Here is a 26,821-nt window from a genome sequence, read left to right as displayed (position 1 = left end):
ACTTTGCTAGTCATAAATTGGTTCGCGCGCTCTGCACGTACTTCAGCCTTGCAAAGGATCTCTACGAACCTTCATGTTTTCCGGAGTTTGAAAAGTTTACACCCTCTTTTCTGTACTTCGCTCACTCTCTCACCCTTTCTGCAAACAATTTGAAGTGTAATTTCTCAGCGCGCATGTCGTTTTTCTCCGCTTCTTTAATACAATTTAGCACGGGCCGGATCTTATAGGGCTTTTGTCTCATTCATGACTCAACTCATCTGTTTGATGTATAAGTTTTTCGGATTAATTCACTCTACTAACTAGGAATATAGGTCAACCCCTGAGAGGAATTGGGCCAATTCGGATGTTTTTCTGCAACTGTTATTGATGGAAGGAGATGTAGAATGTACATCGGTTTGGAAGATATTCGTGATAGGATATTAATTGGAGAAGTTCGATTTTTCATTGTACCCACTGAATTCCTGATAATTGATAGCATAAAAATTAATAGATATGCAGAGTGATACGATATGACAATGTATCGTTTAGATTTTGCTGCTAAAAGTTTAACTTGAATTAATAAATTAATGATCTTGAATCAACAGTAACAACCACTGAAAGTGACAAATTTGTTAAGCGGTGATGGAGATATGATATCGATACTGCCGTCTGTTGAGTTTTATCAGATTGGATTCTTATATTGATACAAGGAGACAAAGTCAGTCAAAATTTCAGGAAAACTGCCACAGCAGTCACTTTTTTTGGTAGAGGTTCATTGAGGTTGAGCTTCGTGATTGGATTTTAAAACTTTGAAATCATGAAGGATTTCAGGACACCACACGTTTGCATGTTGCAGACGATGTTTCTTGGACTCGTTTTGGCGGGAACTGTCTATTCACAAAACATTCCACGTCTCGGGACCTGGGGTAGGAGTCAGATTAATCTGGTCAATAATGGATATTCTGGAATCTTAGCAGCCATCGATCCCAGCATAGCCCCAAATGACACTTTAATTCAAACTTTCAAGGTAAGATTACATAATTTAAGAACAAAACAAAAGTTTTCGTTCTTTTTTGGGGGGTCTCATTTCATATATGAAAGTTTATATAAAAAGCGCGTTGGTGCGTTCTGAATAATAAACAAATGGCTTAAAGAAACCCTTATGCCAATACTATAAAAACATATTCGAATTATGTAAGAGTTTATCATTGTCACATTTTCCCTAATCTTGACTTGTAATATACAATAAAAATGCTGCGCAATTCTGTTCTTTTATTATTTTTTTTCAATTCAATCATCACGACATTATAAAACATGCGCATTGTTTTGCTTATAACGTAAGGCCCCTAATCTGCCAACTGCCCAAAGTCATCTTCATGGATGTAAATGATACTGTTGAATAGGTATTGCAAGAAAGCTATCAAGCAAGCAATTTGCTATCTGCCATAGACATTTAATTCTTTATAACTAACATGCAATCAAAGAAGTCTGCGGAGGTGTATATAATTAAGATTTCAATTACACCAATACATGAAAAAGATAATATGGAATCATTTAGGTTTAATGCAGTTTATGCTTCTGACTATTATATTGATTCTAAACATTGATTCCCCCTTTTTTATATAAGACAAACTCTCCAATTTTTCATGGGTATATTTTCCCGAAAGTTTAGAAAATGTAGTTACCGACCAGATTTACCAGGATAAATAATAGGAGTTGATCATACGTACACCCGTGTTACAAAAATAATATTTAACATTGTATCCTCTCCTTCCCTCTTTTGTTATTATGAACCATGATATAACCCACTTATACATATTAGATTATTTAGAATAGACCAGTGGGCTTATAATATTGAGGATAATGCTTGCCCTTATTTTGTCTGTAGGACTTTATGAAATACAAAAAAGACTGTTTCCCCCATTTAGCAAGTTATTCCCTCATTTTGTTCTGACTCAATTTGTGTTTGGCCTTTTCATGAATAACTTCAATATTTCCTTTGTTTTATTCAGTCCGCTCGGATTAAGATCATCCCATTGTTTTCACAGTAGGCTTCTCGTTAATCATTCTGAGGACTCATAAAGGAGAATATACCCTATATTCGTGATTCGCCAATATTTAGATTGGCTGTATTTGGAATTAATTAAATGCTTTTGAGAGGAATAAAGAGGACTGACCGGAAAAAGAAAAAAAATACTACATTGAAAGAAGAAATTCTGGATAACGTTAGACACAAACAAGATATTATATCGCTTGAAGAACAGTAATACAAAGTGACCTATATATAAATTGCATTGACGTCGAAAAGATGCTAATAATAAACTAATACACACTGATGTATAGTAATGATGTTGTACTGTAGAAATAGTGACATTTATTGAAAATGAAAGAAAAAGAGGCAGGAAAATAAGGGATAAAAATAGGCAAACTAAAACCATGCCATCACCATGCCGTTTGAAATTAGTATAGATAATACAATTTAGGACAAGAAAAGGCTTTTGAAAACCTGCCAATTCAGATTGCTAAAAGCGGACTAAAATATCCTCTTGTATTAATCATCTTTTAAAAACTTGTATTCTTTCCAATAAATCTTATAATCGTTATAATCGGGTACGATGAAGTACTTTTAGCTGTTCCGTGGATACTAGCTATTTAAAGTAGATGTGTGCAAAATCTTCTGATGGACTTGTCCAATCACTCCAATATGTTGTCGTTATAGACGACCTTTTTTTTTACATGGCCCATGACAGTTGTTTTTACCCCCTATTTATAAAGGCTTTCACAAGTGTAAGTATATTGATATTGTCACGTAATTCATTAGTAACTAAACTTGAATAAACTGAATCCGAATTGTGATATAAAATGTGCAAATTAAAAGCATTTGATATGTGGAATCTGACAGTCATGAGAGTCCAAACGTACTTTATATCCAAACACATCATATTAGAACGCCAATATTGTGATACACATGTTTAACCACTACTATTCTAATTTTAGTTCGTTCAAGTTAAGCTATTCTAAAGTGTTTTCATGAGACAGAAGTCTTGATTTCTTAATTCGCTGCTAAAAAGGTTTCTTTTTTTTTGTGCTAAAAATTTCATAAACAATTCATTAACAAGTCATAAACAATTCCTTTTGTTTAAACTAATTTCAAAAATTCCCGGGCCCCGGGTAGATGCCGGGATGCCTCTTATAGCATAACTCATTTCTTTATGCGTGCATGGGTGTGAATAACAGTGTTGAAATATGATATGGATCAGAAAGTAGAACAGGCGTTCACCCTAGCTCTCATCACACGTGTAAATGGTTGAAGCCTTCCTTGTAGTATTGTAAAATGAACCGGGGGGGGGGGGTCAACTGTCGATCAACTTCATGAACTAATTTCGAAATATCCGGCTTCGTGTCACTCCTAATCAAGTATAACTGTAAAAGAAAGACAATAGAAAGATTGATGAATTGACTAGTGAAAGTGATCCCCAAAGTGCAATATTATTACCTCAGCATGGGATCTCAATCTTCCGTCCTATTCAAAGGACACTATTTTCCTTTTAACGTTACTTGAGTAAAGACCGAATCTACCCGGATGCTTACATTTCTATCCAGCGCATGCATGAAATTATCTTACCAACGCGTTTGACTTATGGTAAAATATCGAACGACACTTTAGTGTCTTTTATGAAGTATCAGGTTTCACATACAATTTTTTATACGCCCGTCTCGACGGGACGTATTATGGTATCACGCTCGGTGTCCGTCCGTCCGTCTGTCTGTCCGTCCGTTAACTTTTCCTTGTAAACGCGATAACTTCAGTTTAACTTGACATAGGCTCATATAATTTGGTGTGTATGATACTAGCATGAATCCCAGGAAGCCTATTGATTTTTAGGTCAAAAGGTCAATGGTCAAGGTCACATTGACATATTTTCATCTTGCCCTTCTGCATTCCTTGTAAAAGGTCAACGGTCAAGGTCACATTGACATATTTTCATCTTGCCCTTCTGCAGTCCTTGCAAACACGATAGCTTCAGTTTAACTTAACCTATGCTCATATAATTTGGTGTGTATGTAACTAGCATAGATCCCAGGAAGCCTATTGATTTTGAGGTCAAAAGGTCAAAGGTCGAGGTCACAGTAACATATTGTAATCTTACCCTTCTGCAGTCCTTGCAAACACGATAACTTCAGTTTAACTTGACATAGGCTCATATAATTTGGTGTGTATGATACTAGCATGAATCCCAGGAAGCCTATTGATTTTTAGGTCAAAAGGTCAATGGTCAAGGTCACATTGACATATTTTCATCTTGCCCTTCTGCATTCCTTGTAAAAGGTCAACGGTCAAGGTCACATTGACATATTTTCATCTTGCCCTTCTGCAGTCCTTGTAAAAGGTCAAAGGTCGAAGTCACAGTGACATATTTTCATCTTACCCTTCTGCAGTCCTTGCAAACACGATAGCTTCAGTTTAACTTAACCTAGGCTCATATAATTTGGTGTGTATGTAACTAGCATAGATCCCATGAAGCCTATTGATTTTGAGGTCAAAAGGTCAAAGGTCAAGGTCACAGTAACATATTGTCATCTTACCCTTCTGCAGTCCTTGCAAACACGATAACTTCAGTTTAACTTGACATAGGCTCATATAATTTGTTGTGTATGATACTAGCATGAATCCCAGGAAACCTTTAAATTTTTAGGTCAAAAGGTCAATGGTCAAGGTCACATTGACATGTTTTCATCTTGCCCTTCTGCAGTCCTTGTAAAAGGTCAAAGGTCAAGGTCACAGTAACATATTGTCATCTTACCCTTCTGCAGTCCTTGCAAACACGATAACTTCAGTTTAACTTGACATAGGCTCATATAATTTGTTGTGTATGATACTAGCATGAATCCCAGGAAACCTTTAAATTTTTAGGTCAAAAGGTCAATGGTCAAGGTCACATTGACATGTTTTCATCTTGCCCTTCTGCAGTCCTTGTAAAAGGTCAAAGGTCAAGGTCACAGTAACATATTGTCATCTTACCCTTCTGCAGTCCTTGCAAACACGATAACTTCAGTTTAACTTGACATAGGCTCATATAATTTGTTGTGTATGTAACTAGCATGGATCTCAGGAACTCTTTTGATTTTGAGGTCAAAAGGTCAAAGGTCGAGGTCACAGTGACATATTTTCATCTTAACCTTCTGCAGTCCTTTTAAACGCGATAACTTCCGTTTAACTCAACCTAGGCTCATATAATTTGGTGTGTATGATACTAGCATGAATCCCGGAAGCCTTTATATTTTGAGGTCAAAAGGTCAAAGGTCGAGGTCACAGTGACATATTTTCATCTTACCCTTCTGCAGTCCTTGTAAACGCGATAACTTCCGTTTCACTCAACCTAGGCTCATATAATTTGGTGTGTATGATACTAGCATGAATCCCAGGAAGCCTTTAAATTTTAGGGTCAAAAAGTCAAAGGTCAAGGTCACATTGATATATTTTCATCTACCCTTCTGCACTCCTTGTAAACACGATAACTTCAGTTTCACTCAACCTAGGCTCATATATGGTGTGTGTGATACTAGCATGAATCCCGGAAGCCTTTATATTTTGAGGTCAAAAGGTCAAAGGTCAAGGTCACATTGACATGTTTTCATCTTACCCTGCTGCAGTCCTTGAAAATGCAACAACTTAACCTAGGCTCATATAATTTGGTGTGTATGATACTAGCATGAATCCAAGGAAGCTTATTGATTTTGAGGTCAAAAGGTCAAGGGCACACTGACATGTTTTTATCTTACCCTGCTGCAGTCCTTGTAAACGCAATAACTTTAGTTTAAGGTAACCTAGGCTCATATAATTGTGTGTGTATGATACTAGTATAGATCCCAGGAAGCCTATTGATTTTGAGGTCAAAAGGTCAAAAGGTCAAAAGTCAAGATCACAGTGACATGTTTTCATCTTACCCTTCTGAAGTCCTTGTTAATGTGATCACTTTAGTTAAACTTAACCTAGGCTCATATAATTTGGTGTGTATGATACTAGCAATTCTATTGATTTTGAAGTCAGAAGGTCAAAGGGGAAGTCGCCATTTTCCACTTTTCTTGCTTGACCAATAGCTCCATTTTCCGCGTTACAGACGGGCGTATTATGTGCTCGCCTTAGTGACACTCTTGTTTTAGGTTAGAGTGTTACTATGGTGATACATGATTTCAAGAAGACAAACAGATGCTCTTCTCCACTCTCCTCCATTCTTTTCATATTCGTGTTCTATCAATATGGAAATAAATATTTTTTATCATGAAAGTTCCTCTGTGTTGGTTGGTATTATTGTTCACAACATACAAAGAAAACTCGAAGAGTTATCTCGAGATTTTCGGGTACACTCTGCAGCCTTCCTCAGTGTGTTGTGAACAAAAGTTCAAAATTTCCTTATACAAAAGTCATGTATATTTGGTTGATTTTGTTTGTTATTTCTTTTCATCACTTTTCTGTTTATTTCTAGAATATATTAACAAGTGCTTCATCATTTCTTTTCAACGCAACGAATCGACGAGCGTTCTTTCGAGATATATCCATTCTTATCCCCAAAAGCTGGCCTCATCAACCAACCCACAAATTCGCCCCACATACTGCACAGTTCGGTACAGCAAATCTCTATATTAGGTGAGATTTATTATTTATTTCTAAATAATAGTAATAATTATGATAATAAACTTAATTCACATTAGCTTAATGATTTTGGAATGCTATTTATTACTTTTTTTTGCAAAAAAAATAACAAGTCAAAATCCCGGGTCAAAATATTTGTTGCAAAGATTGACAGGTCAATGTATTTGATTCCTGATCAATACTGTCAACAAATTTGTTTTACTGCAAACCTATTTATGAGGCTGCCAGTCACAAAACTACTGTGAAAGTTGACTAAACTCCGATTCCGGCCTTAATACCAAAGAGGGGGTTTCCCCAAACCACCACCATTAGCACCGATTCCACTTTTAGACGACCTTTATTAACTATAAGTATGATTTTACCATATTTCTTTCCATAACCCCCTTTTATATCTAAGCATGTACTTTATTCCAAAGACTAGTTTTGATATATCCCTATCTTCAGACATGAAACACAATTGTCTATCACCTCCTTTTATTATCAAGAATTAGCTAAATCCCAGATAATTTGAATATATCCGCTTTCTGTGGTTGGTAAATCGGTCGATGATAGACGTGTATTAGTGATTATGTGTAATAAGATCAATTAATCGCGTTTCATCAACGTTAAAGGTTACCCCCAAATGCTAGGTAATTTCAATTAATAAAACGAATCTAGAAACACATTTAGAATTAGAATGCAACCGATAGTTGTCGTTTTCTAATTCGTGTCAGTGGCAAAGAGAACATAATAAAAATATCCGTGATGCAAAGATCTATGAAAGGACCAATTTTTCGGAGACAAAATATTAATGTTAGAAACAATTATGAAAAAAAGGAATGTTTCTGCAAGACTAAGGATTATTGGTGATGAATATTTCGCTTCTTTATTTGATTTAAAAAGGCGATATATTCTTTAAAGAGAAGAGAGATGCAATCATTTTATCCTAAATTGATTGACTTTCGGCATCAATTAATGCATTTTAGGCTGTATGTATTTGTGTATTTATTTTTTCATTCCTTTATTGCGACGAAGTACATTTAGAGTTAGGCGAGTAGAGGGATAATATAGCGTAGAGAGAGAGAGATAAAAAAAAAATAGAGGGATGGATTATGACTTCGAAACAAAAACAAAAGAAGTTGCGTTAAGATCAGGAAATATTTGAGTTTATGTATGTGGAGGTGCAGTGGCCGAGTGGTCTTAGGAGCTTGACAAGACACATGAAAGTCTGGGGTTCGATCCCCGACCAAGGCACTTCTATGCCCGTGAGCAATGCAGTGTTCTTCTATCTGTAATCATGGGGTATAAGTATAAGGAAATGAGGAATGTGTGACGTAATGAGGAGTGTCACGGGCGGAAATTTCTCCCCAAAGGTAGGGGAGGCAGGGACTGGAAAATTAGACAAGCAAAAAAAATGATAAAATGAAATAGTCACCCAAAAATAAGGTTATTTCGACCAAAATAAATTTGACAACCAAGTAAAAAAAAAATAAATAAATAAATAAATTAATTAAATAAATAAATGTTTTATTTCGATTTTGAATGATGTCTTTCATTTCACCAAAAATAGTATTGAGGACATTTGATACTGTGTCCCCCTACTATTTTGGGTAGGGGGACGCGTCCCCCCCCCCCCTGGTATTTCCGCCCATGAGGAGTGTACGTGAGGGGTCATTTTTTTGAATAAAATTCGTTGGTACATGTAGGTATGGGTGTGGGTGGGTGTTTTACAGTAGAGGGTGGGGCAGATTTATTTAGTTTGTAAATGTTTTTAACATGCCGATCGTATTCAATGACTCTCTTCCATAATATCTGACTTTCTTATAGGTTTTAGCTTAAACATTTACGGTCTCATTATTTAGGGAAGAGTAACAAAAAAGTAATTTTATGTTTTTCTATTTTGTTTTATTTACTCCTTTTGTTTATATATAGCGGAGGAAGTGATAATCTTCCGTTTTAAGGATTCTGATAAATCCATAAATCGTGAAATTAACCAATCATTTTAACTGTCTTTTGGTATAACATAATGACCACAGACCAACTGAGAGTAACCCGGACATACCCCCTCAGCCTTTCGTACGTCAGCCAGGAAGATGTGGGATTCCTGGTGAATACATGCATCTTACAACTGATTTCATTATGGATAAAGAGCAATGGGGTGATCCTGGTAAGTGATTCATCCTTACATTGATCATCCTTGAAATCCTGAAACCCCTCCAATGTAAAGCGAAGAAAGGAAGCATATTGAGGTCCAGATGAAGGATGCTAACTCGGCTCAGTCCGATGCCGTCATACTAATTTTCTGCATTGATAACAATAAGTACATTCGATTACATGCTATACTGCAATTTATGGATGTTTTGAAAATGTTTTTATAAGTTATTGTGTTTGTTTTTCTGTTTTGTACACGGTTTTAAAAAAAAGTGGGGGCTGAAGCCCACCAACCCAGCCCACTCCCCCGTTTCCGCGGCCCCTCCGTCATGTGTTCCATTATCTCGGCATCTCGTTATAAACAAATCGTGCGAGAAGACGAAAAATAAAAAAGCAGGTCCATGTACTAACATACCGCGGCACAATGGCGAAATATACCTTTAGGATTGAGCTCCTCATTTCCCATCCATCCCTTCCTTTCATCCTTGGAAATTAATTTGAATCCACAGTGACGTATCATACATCTTCCATGCTTGTCCATCCTTTAGATATTTTTCAAAAATAATATATTCCAACCTACTATTTTGCCACTGCATCACACCAAGCGAATTTCACAACTCCTCACCGTTTAAAATATCGACTATATCGGTTTAATAACTTCTGAATATGCAAGGCCACAATCTTTTTTTTTAGTCTCAACTTCATCATTCTTTTCCCCCTTGTTTTAAGGGAAAATTGGGAGTTGGGGTCTATTGCCTGTTCCAGAATTTGACAAAAAGTTGGGCAAAAGCTTTGAAGCAACCTGTGGGATTGTGGTCATGTTTCTCAAGTTGTACGCTCAAAGAAAGATTGTTCAACAAGGGTCAATAATAACGAATGGGGGATCTTAATTGAGGACAGTTATGAATAAGCATTGTGACAGCATCATTACTATGACATCGCGGAACTGACCTATTAGAGTACAAACCGTAAGATCAAACACTCATACAGTGATCTTTTGATCGACCAATGTTCTGTTCTGTGAAGAACAGCTACACTTAACTGCATTTTTATGAAGTTAGCCATGGAATCCATGTGCGTAGTCTCTAAGCTAATTTTAAGTTTGCTTTAATTCTGTACCTCTGAATGAAGCCATTCGATCCAATATCTCTTTCTCATAATATATATTTCCGAAAACAACGAAGAAGAGTACCGTAACTTTCGATATCACGATAATGTGTCTATGATTTCATGATTTTGTCACCGATACATGCGATAGTGGCACTGACGAAGCAATGTTTTCAAGGAAAGTATGCCCAAGAGTTTTAATGATAAAGTTGATAATCTATAGTATTGTTCTCGCAGATTACCTTCAAGAAGAAATGGGAGAGAAGAGAAGATAAATTGTGACATCTACGAACCAGATCCAATCATTTATATTAGATAAAGACTTTGATATCATTGGCATTAGATAAAGTACTCTATTTTATTTTTATAGTAGTCTTCTTCCGTATAATCGTCGTCGCCCCATGAGTCTAATGTCTTATGACGTAAACATCATGTCGGCGAAAATGTAGAGTCAAGTTTCTTTGTTGCTATGACGACACGACTGCGTGGTCATGAACTTTCTGATGTTCCCTGATCGGGAGTATAGTGTCATTGCTAAATGTTCTGCTGAGAGACTTGTGTCATACTCTAGGAGTCTGACTGTTTCTGTGACGTTCTGTTTGTCATGATGTTTCTGAGAAATCTGAATTGGGATACCTCCCTTTTCATTCCAACCAAAATAAATCAGTCCCTCATTCCATGTTATGTTTTGATAATTGCTTAGCGTCTATTTGTCTCACAAGGTATGTTAAAAACGCTTACATAGTGAGTCTTACCATATAAAAAAATTAGAAAGTCAAAAAGGGGCCTAAGCTTTCGATCCTAGCAGAATCTTCGTCTCCGACCAAGATTCTGCTAGGATCGAAAGCTTAGGCCCCTTTTTGACTTTCTAATTTACTCCATTTGCTCTCTTTTATTAGATAAGCAGTTTTCAGCAGCTTCTTTTTGCCATATAAAAAAATGAATTTTAAAAGCAAATTAAATCACACACTAACATACACACACCCATATTCACAACGTCTCACACAACTCACCATTCCATTTCTTGTTTTTATTTGGCAATAAGTCATGATTGACTATTTTTTGCCACACACTGTATGAAAAGCAGGGTAACAATTTTCTTTAGTATTATTATTTTTTATCATTTTTTTATTTCTTTTAAATTCATTCCTGTTTTCTATGAAAGCAAAAAAAAACATTTAAATACATACCCCCAAAAATAGGAATAAGATATCAGCAAACAATAGGGGGATTACTTCCCGAAAACGATAAGGTTGTTGATCGAAGATCTATGAGATATTATATAAAAGAAAAACATTCTAACAAAAGGGGATAACGTTTTAACAAGTTTTTCGGTGCTTTGAATTGTCAGTATACCAAGCATCATTTGTGATCAATTCAGCATTTTTTTTTGGTATAGATAAGTTGCAATTCCAATAATCTCAGTAGCCTAAGATATACATTCTGGGGTTATATTGACCCGTAAAGTAAAGACAGAGGGGGGGGGGGGGCTATGTGATCAAGGAGTGATTTGAAATGATTGAAAGAGAGACAGACAAAGAAAGAAGAGCCCCCTCCCACTCCCACACCCGTACCAGAGTTACGGGGTTACGACTGTCCCGTCGGTGGATTCAGATCCATCAACATCTTGAGGTATGATCTTTCCAGGGAACAAACGCCTTTAACCTACCTACATGGAAAATAAAAAGGGGCCCTTCCTCCTCCTTGTGACCCTCGGTTAGTCGATTGAAACTTGTCTGTTAGGAGAAAGAGCCTTCAAACATGAAGTCCAGCAAATAGAAAAAGGAGAAGTGCCAATACACTTGGATGGTTATTTTATTATTTTCATTTGTTTCTATTGTTTTTTTTCATAACTATTTATCAGATCACCCGTAGTCTATTCATATTTTTCAATTTTGTTCTTATGTTACTCTTCAGGTAAAGTGGTTGTTCATGAATGGGGTCATCTTAGATGGGGGCTCTTCGACGAGTACCCCACCCTCCCAACCGATCCAAACTTCTACATCAACAGTCATGGTCGTCTAGAAGGTAACAAGTGTTCTGAATCAATAGTCGGAGTAGCAATGCCTTTAAGATCATCCACCGAGTCTGCTACTCGAGGAGATCTGCAGGTGCCTGGGCAATCAAGAGTTAATTGTCGGGTCCAAGAAGGGGAACTCCCTCCTTACCAATGCCGCTTCCGACCTAGCAACATCGAAAGACAAACTGCATCCGGGTCATTGATGTATAGCACCCAGATCCCATCTGTAAGTTGTTTCTCTCAAGACGATCTTATTAAAAAGAACTGGATTATTGACGACAACTAAAGACAAGATAATTTAGGATGCATTTTATTAGTGATGTGCATTCGACGAAGCCAGTGAAAACAAAAAATCTTACCGTTCTTGTCATCAAAAAGCGTTATTTTGCATACTGTTTATTTAATATTCTGGTCCGTCCTCCAATTTCCCTGATGAAATTCTTTGATGACATTTGAAATGCCGAAGTAAAATTCTGAAGCAAATAAGCCTTTTATTCCCAAACCCATTTTTTTTCTAACTTAATTTGTTGATCTAATGGTATATATTGGTAGTAGAATCAACCTAAGATCATCTCAAAAAGTGCAAGCCATGAACTTCTTTTGGTTGAGCAGGCATTCAATCACATCTGACATTCGAGAAGATGGCTGGGCATGACGGAAATCCTCTACTGATGTCTCAAGGTCAATGATCATTATGCTAAGAGGCTTCAGTTGAATGTCAAAATGTTCGCTTTCCGAGTACCCGCTGTGTGGTAGTGTTAAAAATTGTGGAAATGCATCTTACCATTCTAGCCTTTAGGGTAATGGGTACACAGTACCACTAGCGTTCCTACGGGGGGGGGGGGGGGGGGCAGGGGGCAGTCTGCCCCCCCCCCCCCCCTGACGAGCTACCACCCATGCAAAGGACGTATCCCTGCCCCCCTTGACGAGCTTGAAACACCTTGTTTGCCCCCCCCCCCCCCTGACGAATATCCTGGAAAATCCTAGGTACGCTAGTGCACAGTACATTTCTAACAATACGCCTTAAACCAATACAAATATTTATTATAACCTGGGGTTACGTTTCTTGAATGATTCCGACATTATACAAGTGTGAATCTCATTTAGTTTTCTTCGCACTTGGTTCTTCTCTGTCCAACACGGCAAGTACGGTCTTAGCGGGGCGATGGGAGATTTTTTTTTTCGTGCATGATAAGATGCAAAAATATAACGGTTCACAATTATCTTCTTGGAAGTTCAAGAAAATGCCTCTTATCTTTAAACTGACCACAGTCATAATTTGATAAATACTAGCACACAATCGCAAATTGTCCTTTTAATATCTATACTAATAGCTAAACCATTATAAAAATAATTTTAATAAAATAATGCGTCTCAAGTTGATATGCCTCTCTATCTTGTTTAATTAAACAGATCAAAAGCTTTTGCCACAGTGACCCGAACGGTGACCCATCGTCTCTCCATTCCTCTGAAGCTCCGACCGAACAGAACAGACAATGTCAAGGTCAAAGTTCATGGGATGTCATGCTCAAGTCACCTGACTTCCTTAACGATGTCAATCCACCTGTAACCGGCATGGTTGACACTACACCAACATTCACCCTGATTCGTCAGAAGTTAAGGACAGTCATAGTCATTGACCGATCAGCGTCCATGAGTGTAAGTTGTAACATACGTCTCGGCTAGTGTCGTATGCACACAAAGTATCTATCCCAATAGATTGGTGGCACAAGACCTAGAGATGAAATGGTAATCCCACAGTATTGAGCCTAAATCATACGCAGTAACTTTTTATGAACGTATGCTACAGACGAACGATGCCCTTTGAAACAAATGTTGACTAATAAAAAAAATGGCTGTGTCCTGATAAAGTTAATGATCCCTCCTTTTAAACTTTTAAACGCAAGTTTGTCATGTTATGAAACTTTTGCTCTTCACCCAGTAAAGTTAGGTTTTTTTTTTTTACTGTCTTGGTAGGCAATACACTCATATCACTGCGTCTTTTAGGTATAGCAATGGAGAAATAATCTTCTTCTTTTTTTTTCTTTTTTTTTTTGCTGCCATACACTGTTTCTGCTATTTTACAAAACTGCTTTATGTGCCTCCTCCTTGTGCCTATGGCCGTTAGACCATTATACATTCACAATTCAATTCCTCCCCCTCTCTCTCTCTCTCTTCTCTCCCCCACTCCCCCCCCCCCCCCCCCCCTCTGTCTCTCACTCCCCTCACTTTTCTCTATCTCTTTCTGTCACCTATATCAAACAGGATGACGAGGTATGGCAGGATGTTGTTAGGATGACTCAACGTTTCATCAGCGAGTCTCCAGAGACTAGTCAGGTAGGCATTGCCTCCTATTCCGACCCTGGTCAAAAGCCCGTCATGAGATCCTATCTTCGAGATATGACACCCGAGGGTAAAGCACAACTCCTTTCAATCGTCTCAAGTCTTCAGTCACCTCAAGCTAGCTCCCAGACCAACCCTGCACTGGCTCTCCGTCATGCCTATTATAAAGTGAGTGCCCCAGCTACTTTACACTTTGCACTGTTATGGCAAGTTCGGGTGGTGAAGTAACCCCAAGCCCCGCCCAAGCCTAACCCATGCCCTATGTTTCAAACAGTAACAATTTAATAAAAGCAATGATTGCATCACCAGATTCCAAAACAAAATTGGGCTACCATTTTCTGATATACTATTGTTATCATAATTATTATTTGGTGGGGGGGGGGTGAAAATTCGACCGGAATTCCTATGTAGCCCAAGTAGAATACGTGATGAGGGTTTACAAAATATTGTGCTCCATACTGTCATACAGGCCCATACAGGATAGATAAAATAGGGTATTGTGTCAGAATGAAATATATTCCCTCTAAATCTTTCTATTATTTTGTAGTCAAATTGAAACTGAATGGCATAACAGATATGAATATTGTTAGCCACTTTTATGCAATCATGCGAGTTCATGACAAAGTATTATAACCAACATATATATCAATAATCTTATTATGTTACCTCTTCTTTCAAGGTACTACTCAATAATACAGGGCAAACAGAAATGGGAGTTGGATCAAGCATCCTTCTCTTCAGTGGATGGCAAGATAGTTTAACGAACGTTGGTAATCAAATCACCTTCCTACGAGGACAGGGAGTCGAAGTTAAAGCCTCCGAGTTTGGACCACCATCTACCGGTCCACAGAGTATCAATATTTCGGGTATCCTAGAACCGAGTCGGCTTTACGGATACTTGCCCGGATCAAACCCGGTTGAACCACCTGAACCCGTTTTCCGCGATCTCTCAAATGATCCTAGACTGATTCAGGTTAGTTTTCACTGACAAAAAACCTTATAATAAGTCAGAACAACATACACGAGTCTTGAGAGACCGACACGAGGCAAATGAATCACAAAGACTATTTCTAGAATCCAAATATTACGCCACATCTTGTCAAAATATATTCATATCCAGTCCAGACTAAGCTTTATTTAAGGGGATTCACTTTGTCAATATTAGGGGTTCTCGTTGTCAAAATTGTCGACCATGGAGGAAAAATAGGTCAACATTTGGATAATCAGACAAAAGAGAAATGTTATGAAGAAATAAACAAGCAAGAAAATTTATCATGGTCAAGTAATAAAACGATCAGTCATAACAAAACCTTGACAGAAGATTACTACAATAGGTGTAAATTGTCATTTGATTAACTAAACGATGTGAGCATTTTAGTTTATTGATTTATTTCAGGATATCCCTATATAGCGTCATCTTCAACTGTAATCTAGATTAGAAATAGTTTAGATTTTCTATTTACGATTAAATATGTTGACATTAAATCAGTTAAATCCTGCTTGGTTTCTATTTTAGTTAGGTGAAATATTCACGCTATATTTCATTTAATATCCATTTTATTTCATTTCATTTATTGATTTATTCATTTTTGAAAGAGTTGCACATGTACATGAAAAAAATTGTACAGTTTGAAGACATAAATCTGACTTGGTTTACTCTTGTCCACAGATTGTTCGACGAGACTTTGACAATGTGATGCCCCATCGGAACTTGACCACACCAGTGTATATTGATGGTACTGTTGGTCGAATGACTACATTTCGTATCTCATGGGACCAAAATCCAGTGACTGTAGAGTTACGTAATCCAAGTGGTTATGTCTACACACTAAGGTCGACATCTGTCGCTGTAGTCGACACCGCTAGACAGAAGGCTGATTTTAGGCTCCCTGGTTTGATTGAGGTATAGTAAGGAAACGATGCATACTTAACTTAACTGTTGTGCTATGAGTCTCCTAAAGATTCTGGAGAAATCATTTTAAAAATATTTGGTATAATCTATAAAATCACATCGATCCGAATCAGATCAATTTTGAATGCGATTATATTGTTATTATTTCATAGCCTTGTAAACTGAAAACCTTTTTTGAAACGTTAAGCATTAAGTTCCGTCGTTTGTGACGTATTAGAAATATAAAGGTAGATTGATAATTCTTCTAATTGTAATCAAATCATTCAATAAATTAAACCGATGAAACCAATGACACTGAAATTATACCCCCCCCCCCCTTGCACTGAGAACTTCTTATTTACGAAACTAAAGTTCGTAACAGAAAATGTCTTAGTCGTTTAAAAAAAAAAAAAAACTTAACAGTTTCGGCCGCTTTTTCCGCTTTAGATTAAACATTTATACAATTGACATGAAATAACCAAACTATATGCATAACCAATATTGTGTTACTTCTCATCTTTACGGAATATCTTTGTGTCGTTTTGTCCATCTCCATTTTAGAAAGGAGTGTGGTATGTGAGCATAAAGAATTTAGAGATGGAATATCAATCGGTAGAACTGGATGTATTTTCTGCCGCTGCTAATCCAACCCAAGTCCCAATCCAAGCAAGACCTCTCGTCATGCTTCCAGAGGTTGATGTTGATGTAGAACCTGTACTCATTCTAAATGGTGAAGTAAAGCAAGGAGAGATGCCAGTAGTAGGAGCAACTGTTACTATCTCTGTCGATCGTCCAAATTCATTTCCGATCCGGGTCACATTGAGGGATAACGGAATAGGTATGTTTTTTTAGCGATGATGTAAAATGTGTGGTTCAGAAAAGATTCTGTCCAGTCCAGAGATTAGCTAAAGGCCGACTCTTTAAAATGATTATTTGATCTTACCTTACGTCCAAACATTGATACATCTATCGTGATTTATGGAGCCTATCGAGAATTAGGAATTTGACGGTGAGCGACTTAAGATCGATAGATCTAGTGCCCTCGATCGTTCAACGAAGAGTCATCAATAGAATTTACCTCTGGATTAATTACGGTAGATCCACTGAAAGTTACCAAAGTCTAACGTAACAGTTAAATTGTATTTGTAAGTCAGGAAAGACGTGATAAAATTGTTTTGACTTGTGTCTAGGTGCTGATGTTCGGAAGAATGATGGGCTATATTCAGCATACTTTACTGATTTCACCGAGGAAGGCAGCTATAAATTGGACATGAGCGTTGTGGGTGACAATACAGCTTCCAAACAAAGACAGTCCTGGATGGCCAGTGGGGTTCAGCCAGCTAATTGGGGTTAGTGGTCCTGATGTTAATGGTTTGTCATTATAAAATCGGACATGAATTGACCATCATCCATGTTTGTTCCCTTTATTTTATGGAAGTTAATCATCACCTTCGTAAAGATAGTATGTGGGCTATTGCGTACTCTGTCTCTCGATTAACGGGCTTATGTATCTTTGTATGTTCTTTGCATTCTTGTTTTCTATTTGATATAAGGTTTGAATGCATTTTAATTGCTGTTTTATAATAGAATTTGCCATTGTTACAAACAAAATATAGGCACACGTGGCACCCACTGAAGACACTAGATACTTTGGACATCTTGCCAAGTTCACCAACACATTCAATAGAGCTTCTAGTCCAATGCAGAGTGAAGTACAAGAACTCAAGCCCCTTTATAAACAATCATCATAGTATACATCAAGTTTGACATACAGAGATAAGACTAGATTAGACAAAGAATAGATAATTATGTATAGAGAGTAGAACAAGGTATAAAATATTCACACAAAAATGATACTAGAAATAAACAATTAATACACAAAAGAAAATGAGAGTAATGTATGAAAAGTACAATGAAAATATTTATAAATGGCAAAATTAGTAACTTGTTTGATCAAAAACAAATAATATACGCAACTTTTCTGCCATTAAAGGTCAAGTCCACTCCAGAAAAAGGTTGATTTTAATAAATGGAAAAAATCTAACTCGCATAACACTGAAAATTTCATCGAAATCGGATGTAAAATAAGAAAGTTATGACACTTAAAAGTTTTGCGTATTTTTCACGAAACAGTGATATGCACAACTCAAATGAGACAGTCGATGATGTCCCTCACTCTCTATTTCTTTTTTTTTTTTTTTATTGTTTGAATTATACAATATATCATTTTTTATAGATTTGACAATAAGAACCAACTTAACTGAATCATATAGTATTAAACAATGTTCATTCCACATGTTCAGGGATGAATTAATCGTTGTTTCACTGGACAATGAGGAGAAAAATAGAATATTCCCTATTTCATATAATAAAATACAAAAGAAATAGTGAGTGGATGACGTCATCAGTCTCCTCATTTGCATACCAACCAGGATGTGCATATAACTGTTTTGTAAAATTAAGCAAAACTTTAAAATGTCATAACTTTCTTATTTTACATCCGATTTTGATGAAATTTTCAGTGTTATGCTTGTTGGATTTTTCTCTTTTTATTCAAATCAACTTTTTGTTGGGGTGGACTTGTCTTTTAAATTGTATACTCTGCCATTAAATTGTTATACCAACGCTTCCACAATTCTGATGTGCACCTCGTACAACTTAGCAATAGGATTTTCAGAAATGTCAATATATACCAACCAGTTGTATCAATATGGGCCAAAAAGAATGCCAATACTGTTCAAACGGTCCGGTTCTTATGAGTCGAATGCCAGCCGGATAATATTCGAGGATACAGACTTTTCACCAGTGATTTTGATATACTTACAAATCATTATCAAGAATAATAAAAACACAAACCAAGGCGTCTTCGAGATGTTTTGTGAAGATAAAGGACACTATATCAATGATCATCGTCGTAGGTCGTAAAACTAATCAGAGGTGAATCTCCTGATGTTAGTAATAATAATAATAATAATAATAATAATAGTAATATGCAACATGTAAATAGCGCTTAATACAAATGTTTCTAAGCGCTGCATACTATTACCCCGGCTAGAGCCCAGCTACCCTGATCGGGCGCATCGAGCATTCAAGGAATTCCTTCCTACCAGATACCCATTTACTACACCTGGTTCGAGAGTGGCAAATGTAGATAAACGCCTTGCCAAAGGACGCTAGTGGTGCGGTGGGATTTGAACCCGAGACCTTGTGGTTCAAACTCAATGTTCCTTGCCTTATGTCAATGGACATCGCATTAAATCTAAGTTAAAACACACTACACTTAGACCAAGTAGATCAAATTAATTTCAAATAAGAAGGTCTACATTTCTAATTGAAAACTCTTGCATCATTTGCTAGTCCACAAATCAAAATCACCGATGTTCTTCTCTATCCATTTTGTTTCCTAAAGACGCTGTAGAGCAGCCTCTTGCTATCGTTACCATGGATCCGTTCATGAGAGCTCCACCAGAGGCACAAGTAGAGGTAACTGGTAATGTAGCAGCATTGATGAGTAGAGATAATTTCCCACCAGCACGAATTAAAGATCTTGAGGTACTTGATTATGATACCAACGCAGGTACAGCGAGGCTTCGTTGGACAGCCATGGGAAATAACTACGATGCAGGGATAGGTATGACATTTTTTAAGATTTAACAATACTATTATGTAATGACTAACTTCCACTATTCTAACCTAATCCATGCCTTTTAAGATTCAGCGACAAAATTTAGGTCATAATGACATTATCTGTCACCTTATCCCTCAAACTGATCCCAGGCCGACATTGTTTCATCGTTTCATTAGAACAATGATCAGTGATACCATTATTTTAAATTTGGAAATCACCTGGTAACAATTTCACAAATTATTCAGCAATAAAGTTCCTTTATTCATTCACCAAATACTTGTCTAATGAGCATATGCAAATTTGTTTTTTTGAGTGATGTAAGATCTCTAAATGAAAAGGAATTATCCGACATAAAAAACAGCTGGTTTCAATTCAATTCAATCAAAAATTTATTTTCTTCCGATTGACTTTACACAGGTTACATCCAATTTAATATACAATAAACATATCAGTAATATTGTAATATAATAATGAATGTAAATACAATATATAATTCATGTACATGGAAGAAGGCCTGAAAAAACTAGAAAGCAGCAGGTGTTTGTGTTGGGATACACCTGTAAGAATTAACCACGTTGGAGATAAACACACAAACGACTTGACATGAAACGGGTTGTGATAGTCTATTCTGAACCCAAATAACGTCTGCTCTCTAGATAATTTTATTAATATAGTAGTTCAGACACTGGAAATTCTGATCATTCAAGTTTTAAAATTTCGAACGTAAAGCGGAATGTGATAAATTGCAAATTGATTAGGTATTTACCCTATAGCGCATACAGTCTTAATATATTAACCATTTGTCTAATTTCACGTTTATATTTTTAGCTGCAGAATACGAGATCCGATACAGTAACAGTGCTAGCTCATTAGCTCAATCCTACTACTCAGGTGTCGTTTTTCCTCAAGCTCTCGTCCTTGATGGTAACCTAATGGCTCCTAAACTGAGTTATCAAACTGAGATCATGACAGTCCGTATTCCACAGAATGTCTGTAATCCTGTATGTGGAATCCGTCTCTTAGCTATTGACCAAGCTGGAAATAGAGGAGATCCATCAAATATGGTGACGATCGTTGGAACTACAGGACCTCCAACTACTCAACAGACTGTTACCTCGTTCCTTGATTTCACAGCCGGAACGGGCGTCGATGCTGGTGTTGGAGGGGGTAGAGGTGGTGCAGGTACTGGTCCCAATGGAGGTAGAGGTGGTGGAACTGGTACTGGTACTGGAACCTATGGTGGAGGAGGCGGAGCTGGCACTGGTACTGGGACCTATGGTGGTGGTGGCGGCGGTGGAGCAGGAACTGGTACTGGTACCTATGGTGGAGGAGGCGGAACTGGCACTGGTACTGTTTGGGGTGGAGGTAACGGTGCTGGTAGATCGCGTCCTGTCAACCCACGAATGCGCCCGACACCATCCGGACCTTTCGGTTTTACGCCAGGAATTATCGACCCATCTATACCAGTTTTTTACCCAACACCCGGTATTGGATCTGGTATGGATACAGTCCCGACTCAAATACCAGGATCTCCTCCAAAAGGGATCAAACCTCAAAACAAGAAAAAGACTACTACTATAGCTGCCATTGCAGTGGTTCTTATTCTTTTGTTCATTACCGTTATTGTAGTATACTCGATAGTCAGACACGGAGTTCGTACAAAGCGAAATAGAGATTCTTTTGCGAGACCAAACGACCCTGAAGCTGACCCTCGGACGGAAAAGCCAAGAAAGAAAAGAGTGAAAAGAAAAGTAAACGATGCTTTAGTACTTGAAGACATGTAGAATCTAAAGAAACGTGATGTACCGTGTGCTTTTGGCCTAAATTCTGCAAGGAAGCTTCTATACCTGGCATATCCTTTCTCCTTGGAGTATGAAATAGGATTAATGAAAGGGAAGGTATACATATTTACCCCACCTTTTGAACAGCGGCGCTTGTACCATTCGTTTTTTCTGCAGTATTGATGTTTTTGAAAATCATTTCTTTTTAATATCTTTTATTCTTCGTGCTTTCAGTAATATATTTTGTTTTACTCATTTAAGCAATGTTGACATGTCCTGAACAATGTTTATCATTTTCGTTTTGTTTCGTATTGTGACTATTTTGTTTCCATTTTGAAAGAAAGGTGACCAGCTCGTATCGATGGTTAATAGTCTTGAATGCGACTGTATGCCTAATGTACCGTCGATCATATTGGTGAAGGTATCGCGACTATATTGGTGATCTGAAGCTATCATTCAGAGATGAAGCTCAAGAGAAAACACTCGAATCGCTAGAAAAGGATAGAAACGTGGTTTCCTCTAATATAAGCATGGACCTATTCAATGCTCTAAGGAAAAAAAAGCTACCTTTATACGGAAAGTAAGTTAGCCGTGGGAATAAAGAGAACAAGGACACCCTTTTCTTCCGTGATTGATGACTTTTGTAATCAACTTTTGATCAATCCTAAGATTTTTGTATGTGATTTCTTTATTTCATTCTGAAATCGATTTCTTTGGATAGTTCTAAATTTTCATGAGATTGCACAGTGACTTGAGAAATATTATCTGTTAATTGATTTTTGGAATGTTTATCCCTTAATTAATCATCAAAGTATGCTTACTTTCTTTGATAATTCATGAAAGAAATCAAAATAAGAACACTTCCATATCATGGTTTTAAAAATGTAGTTTATTTACGATGTAATAGATGTATTTTGTTATTTTGAAATAGCTTTGAATTGTATATATTGTGGCAATAAGAAAATGTATTTCATGTGAGATGATTGATGTGTATTAATTTCAGAGTTCCTTTTATACAAATAAAAAAAAATTGATATTTATTTGAGAAATCGTGATTCATTGAGAAAGTGATAATATCAGATGTCGTTTAGGAATAAAAATATTCTTGTAGCATGAGGTATGTCATGAAAGACATCAAAGAAATGAGGTATGTCGTGTAATATTATCAGATAGCGTTGTGGTTACATTTTTTTCCTTTACTGTGTCAAAACTGATACTGTAAGCATGGTAAGCGTATGTGTTTTCATCCTCTGTCTTTAGAAAGAACAGGGTTGGTATTTTCTTATATTTTACTGCATTTCGTTTTTTCTTTGTCAATACAGAAACTTTTATTTGTCAATAAAGATATGTTCTATGCAAAAGGGTCGTTATGTTTTCATTTATTGTGGAAATAGTAATTTTAGAGATTTTTTTTTGTTCAGATTTATTAACAATTATGTGCGACAGATGGTTTCATAAAACAATTGCACACAATTTAAAGATCTTTAATAATTAACTTTTTAAAAAAATATGTAAAAATAATACTTTACGAATGGGTTGTGCATTCAGGGATGTGAAAAATCCAACCCTAATTAAAAAAAAAAGACCCCAAAAAGAGGGGGAAAGAAGACATTGTGAAGTTTATATAAACCGAGTACAGAGATCCGAGAGATATGGTAGGAGAGATAGGATAGTAGACGTGAGAAGATCATGATGATGGAGAGGGATATAATGGAAGGATGGTAGGAGAAATATGACTGTAGGAGAGAGATTGTATAGGAGAGACAGCATGGTAAGAGAGATAGGATGGTAAGAGAGATAGGATGGTAGGAGAGAGATAGGATGGTAGGAGAGAGATAGGATGGTAGGAGAGAGATAGGATGGTAGGAGAGAGATATGATGGTAGGAGAGAGATAGGATGGTAGGAGAGAGATAGGATGGTAGGAGAGAGATAGGATGGTAGGAGAGAGATAGGATTGTAGGAGAGAGATAGGATGGTAGGAGAGAGATAGGATGGTAGGAGAGAGATAGGATGGTAGGAGAGAGATAGGATGGTAAGAGAGATAGGATGGTAGGAGAGAGATAGGATGGTAGGAGAGAGATAGGATGGTAAGAGAGATAGGATGGTAGGAGAGAGATAGGATGGTAGGAGAGAGATAGGATGGTAGGAGAGAGATAGGATAGTAAGAGAGATAGGATGGTAGGAGAGAGATAGGATGGTAGGAGAGAGATAGGGTGGTAGGAGAGAGATGGGATAGTAGGAGAGAGATAGGATGGTAGGAGAGAGATAGGATGGTAGGAGAGAGATAGGATGGTAGGAGAGAGATAGGATGGTAGGAGAGATATATGATGGTAGGAGAGAGATTGTAAGAGAGAGATGGGATGGTAGGAGAGAGATGGGATGGTAGGAGAGAGATAGGATGGTAGGAGAGAGATAGGATGGTAGGAGAGAGATAGGATGGTAGGCAGTGGCGTACCTAGGATTTTCCACAGGGGGGGCAAAATCGGCCGCCAAAAAATTTGACAAGCAAAAAAAAAAAAAAAAAAAAAAGGTCTTCAATTAAAAAAAAAAGGCCTTCAAGCTCATCGGGGGGGGGGGGGGGGTGGGGGGCAATTAAGGTCTTCAAGCTCGTCAGGGGGGCAGGTATATGTCTTTTGTATGGGTTGTGGCTCGTCAGGGGGGGCAGAGTGCCCCCCCCCCCGTAGGTACGCTAGTGATGGTAGGAGAGAGATTGTAGGAGAGAGATGGGATGGTAGGAGAGAGATATGATGGTAGGAGAGAGATAGGATGGTAAGAGAGAGATAGGATGGTAGGAGAGAGATAGGATGGTAGGAGAGAGATAGGATGGTAGGAGAGATAGGATGGTAGGAGAGAGATGGTAGGAGAGAGATAGGATGGTAAGAGAGAGATGAGATAGTATATAGGAGAGAGATAGGATGATAGGAGAGAGATGGGATGGTAGGAGAGAGATGAGATGGTAGGAGAGATAGGATGGTAGGAGAGAGATAGGATGGTAGGAGAGAGATAGGATGGTAGGAGAAGGATGGGATGGTAGGAGAGAGATGAGATGGTAGGAGAGATAGGATGGTAGGAGAGAGATAGGATGGTAGGAGAGAGATAGGATGGTAGGAGAAGGATGGGATGGTAGGTGAGAGATGAGATGGTAGGAGAGATTGGATGGTAGGAGAGAGATAGGATGGTAGGAGAGAGATAGGATGGTAGGAGAAGGATGGGATGGTAGGAAAGAGATAGGATGGTAGGAGAGAGATGAGATGGTAGGAGAGATAGGATGGTAGGAGAGAGATAGGATGGTAGGAGAGAGATAGGATGGTAGGAGAAGGATGGGATGGTAGGAGAGAGGTGAGATGGTAGGAGAGAGATAGGATGGTAGGAGAGAGATAGGATGGTAGGAGAGAGATAGGATGGTAGGAGAGAGATGAGATGGTAGGAGAGAGATAGGATGGTAGGAGAGATAGGATGGTAGGAGAGAGATAGGATGGTAGGAGAAGGATGGGATGGTAGGGGAGAGATGAGATGGTAGGAGAGAGGTGAGATGGTAGGAGAGAGATAGGATGGTAGGAGAGAGATAGGATGGTAGGAGAGAGATAGGATGGTAGGAGAGAGATAGGATGGTAGAAGAGAGATAGGATGGTAGGAGAGAGATAGGATGGTAGGAGAGAGATAGGATGGTAAGAGAGATAGGATGGTAGGAGAGAGATAGGATGGTAGGAGAGAGATAGGATGGTAGGAGAGAGATAGGATGGTAGGAGAGAGATAGGATGGTAGGAGAGAGATAGGATGGTAGGAGAGAGATAGGATGGTAGGAGAGAGATAGGATGGTAAGAGAGATAGGATGGTAGGAGAGAGATAGGATGGTAGGAGAAGGATGGGATGGTAGGAGAGAGATAGGATGGTAGGAGAGAGATAGGATGGTAGGAGAGAGATAGGATGGTAGGAGAGAGATAGGATGGTAGGAGAGAGATAGGATGGTAGGAGAGAGATAGGATGGTAGGAGAGAGATAGGATGGCAGGAGAGAGATAGGATGGTAGGAGAGAGATAGGATGGTAGGAGAGAGATAGGATAGTAAGAGAGATAGGATGGTAGGAGAGAGATAGGATGGTAGGAGAGAGATAGGATGGTAGGAGAGAGATAGGATGGTAGGAGAGAGATAGGATGGTAGGAGAGAGATAGGATGGTAGGAGAGAGATAGGATGGTAGGAGAGAGATAGGATGGTAGGAGAGAGATAGGATGGTAGGAGAGATAGGATGGTAGGAGAGAGATAGGATGGTAGGAGAAGGATGGGATGGTAGGAGAGAGATAGGATGGTAGGAGAGAGATAGGATGGTAGGAGAGAGATAGGATGGTAGGAGAGAGATAGGATGGTAGGAGAGAGATAGGATGGTAGGAGAGAGATAGGATGGTAGGAGAGAGATAGGATGGTAGGAGAGAGATAGGATGGTAGGAGAGAGATAGGATGGTAGGAGAGAGATAGGATGGTAGGAGAGAGATAGGATGGTAGGAGAGAGATAGGATGGTAGGAGAGAGATAGGATGGTAGGAGAGAGATAGGATGGTAGGAGAAAGATAGGATGGTAGGAGAGAGATAGGATAGTAAGAGAGATAGGATGGTAGGAGAGAGATAGGATGGTAGGAGAGAGATAGGATGGTAGGAGAGAGATAGGATGGTAGGAGAGAGATAGGATGGTAGGAGAGAGATAGGATAGTAAGAGAGATAGGATGGTAGGAGAGAGATAGGATGGTAGGAGAGAGATGGGATGGTAGGAGAGAGATAGGATGGTAGGAGAGAGATAGGATGGTAGGAGAGAGATAGGATGGTAGGAGAAGGATGGGATGGTAGGAGAGAGATAGGATGGTAGGAGAGAGATGAGATGGTAGGAGAGATAGGATGGTAAGAGAGAGATGAGGTGGTAGGAGAGAGATGGTAGGAGAGAGATAGGATGGTAAGAGAGAGATGAGATAGTATATAGGAGAGAGATAGGATGATAGGAGAGAGATGGGATGGTAGGAGAGAGATGAGATGGTAGGAGAGATAGGATGGTACGAGAGAGATAGGATGGTAGGAGAGAGATAGGATGGTAGGAGAAGGATGGGATGGTAGGAGAGAGATGAGATGGTAGCAGAGATAGGATGGTAGGAGAGAGATAGGATGGTAGGAGAGAGATAGGATGGTAGGAGAAGGATGGGATGGTAGGAGAGAGATGAGATGGTAGGAGAGATAGGATGGTAGGAGAGAGATAGGATGGTAGGAGAGAGATAGGATGGTAGGAGAAGGATGGGATGGTAGG

The 26,821-nt window shown here is 38.2% G+C and overlaps 1 protein-coding gene across 1 annotated transcript; it reads left to right on the top strand.

Annotated features, from left to right (window-relative positions):
• Positions 1–44: 44 nt before the first annotated feature.
• LOC129256642 (calcium-activated chloride channel regulator 1-like) lies at positions 45–22,891 on the top strand. Its single transcript, XM_054894801.2, has 12 exons — positions 45–1,006; positions 6,468–6,628; positions 8,650–8,780; positions 11,789–12,117; positions 13,305–13,550; positions 14,157–14,402; positions 14,914–15,207; positions 15,904–16,137; positions 16,687–16,963; positions 17,316–17,474; positions 19,535–19,756; positions 20,582–22,891. Exons 1-12 carry the CDS (start codon positions 797–799, stop codon positions 21,535–21,537), a joined length of 3,465 nt encoding a protein of 1,154 aa, XP_054750776.2. The 5' UTR covers positions 45–796; the 3' UTR covers positions 21,538–22,891.
• The last annotated feature ends 3,930 nt before the right edge of the window (positions 22,892–26,821 follow it).

This window comes from Lytechinus pictus, chromosome 3 (genome assembly GCF_037042905.1).
Source record: "Lytechinus pictus isolate F3 Inbred chromosome 3, Lp3.0, whole genome shotgun sequence".
Classification (NCBI taxonomy): Eukaryota; Metazoa; Echinodermata; class Echinoidea; order Temnopleuroida; family Toxopneustidae; genus Lytechinus; species Lytechinus pictus.
Note: the sequence above shows the minus strand (reverse complement) of the source record. Positions and strands in the feature narration are given on the sequence as shown.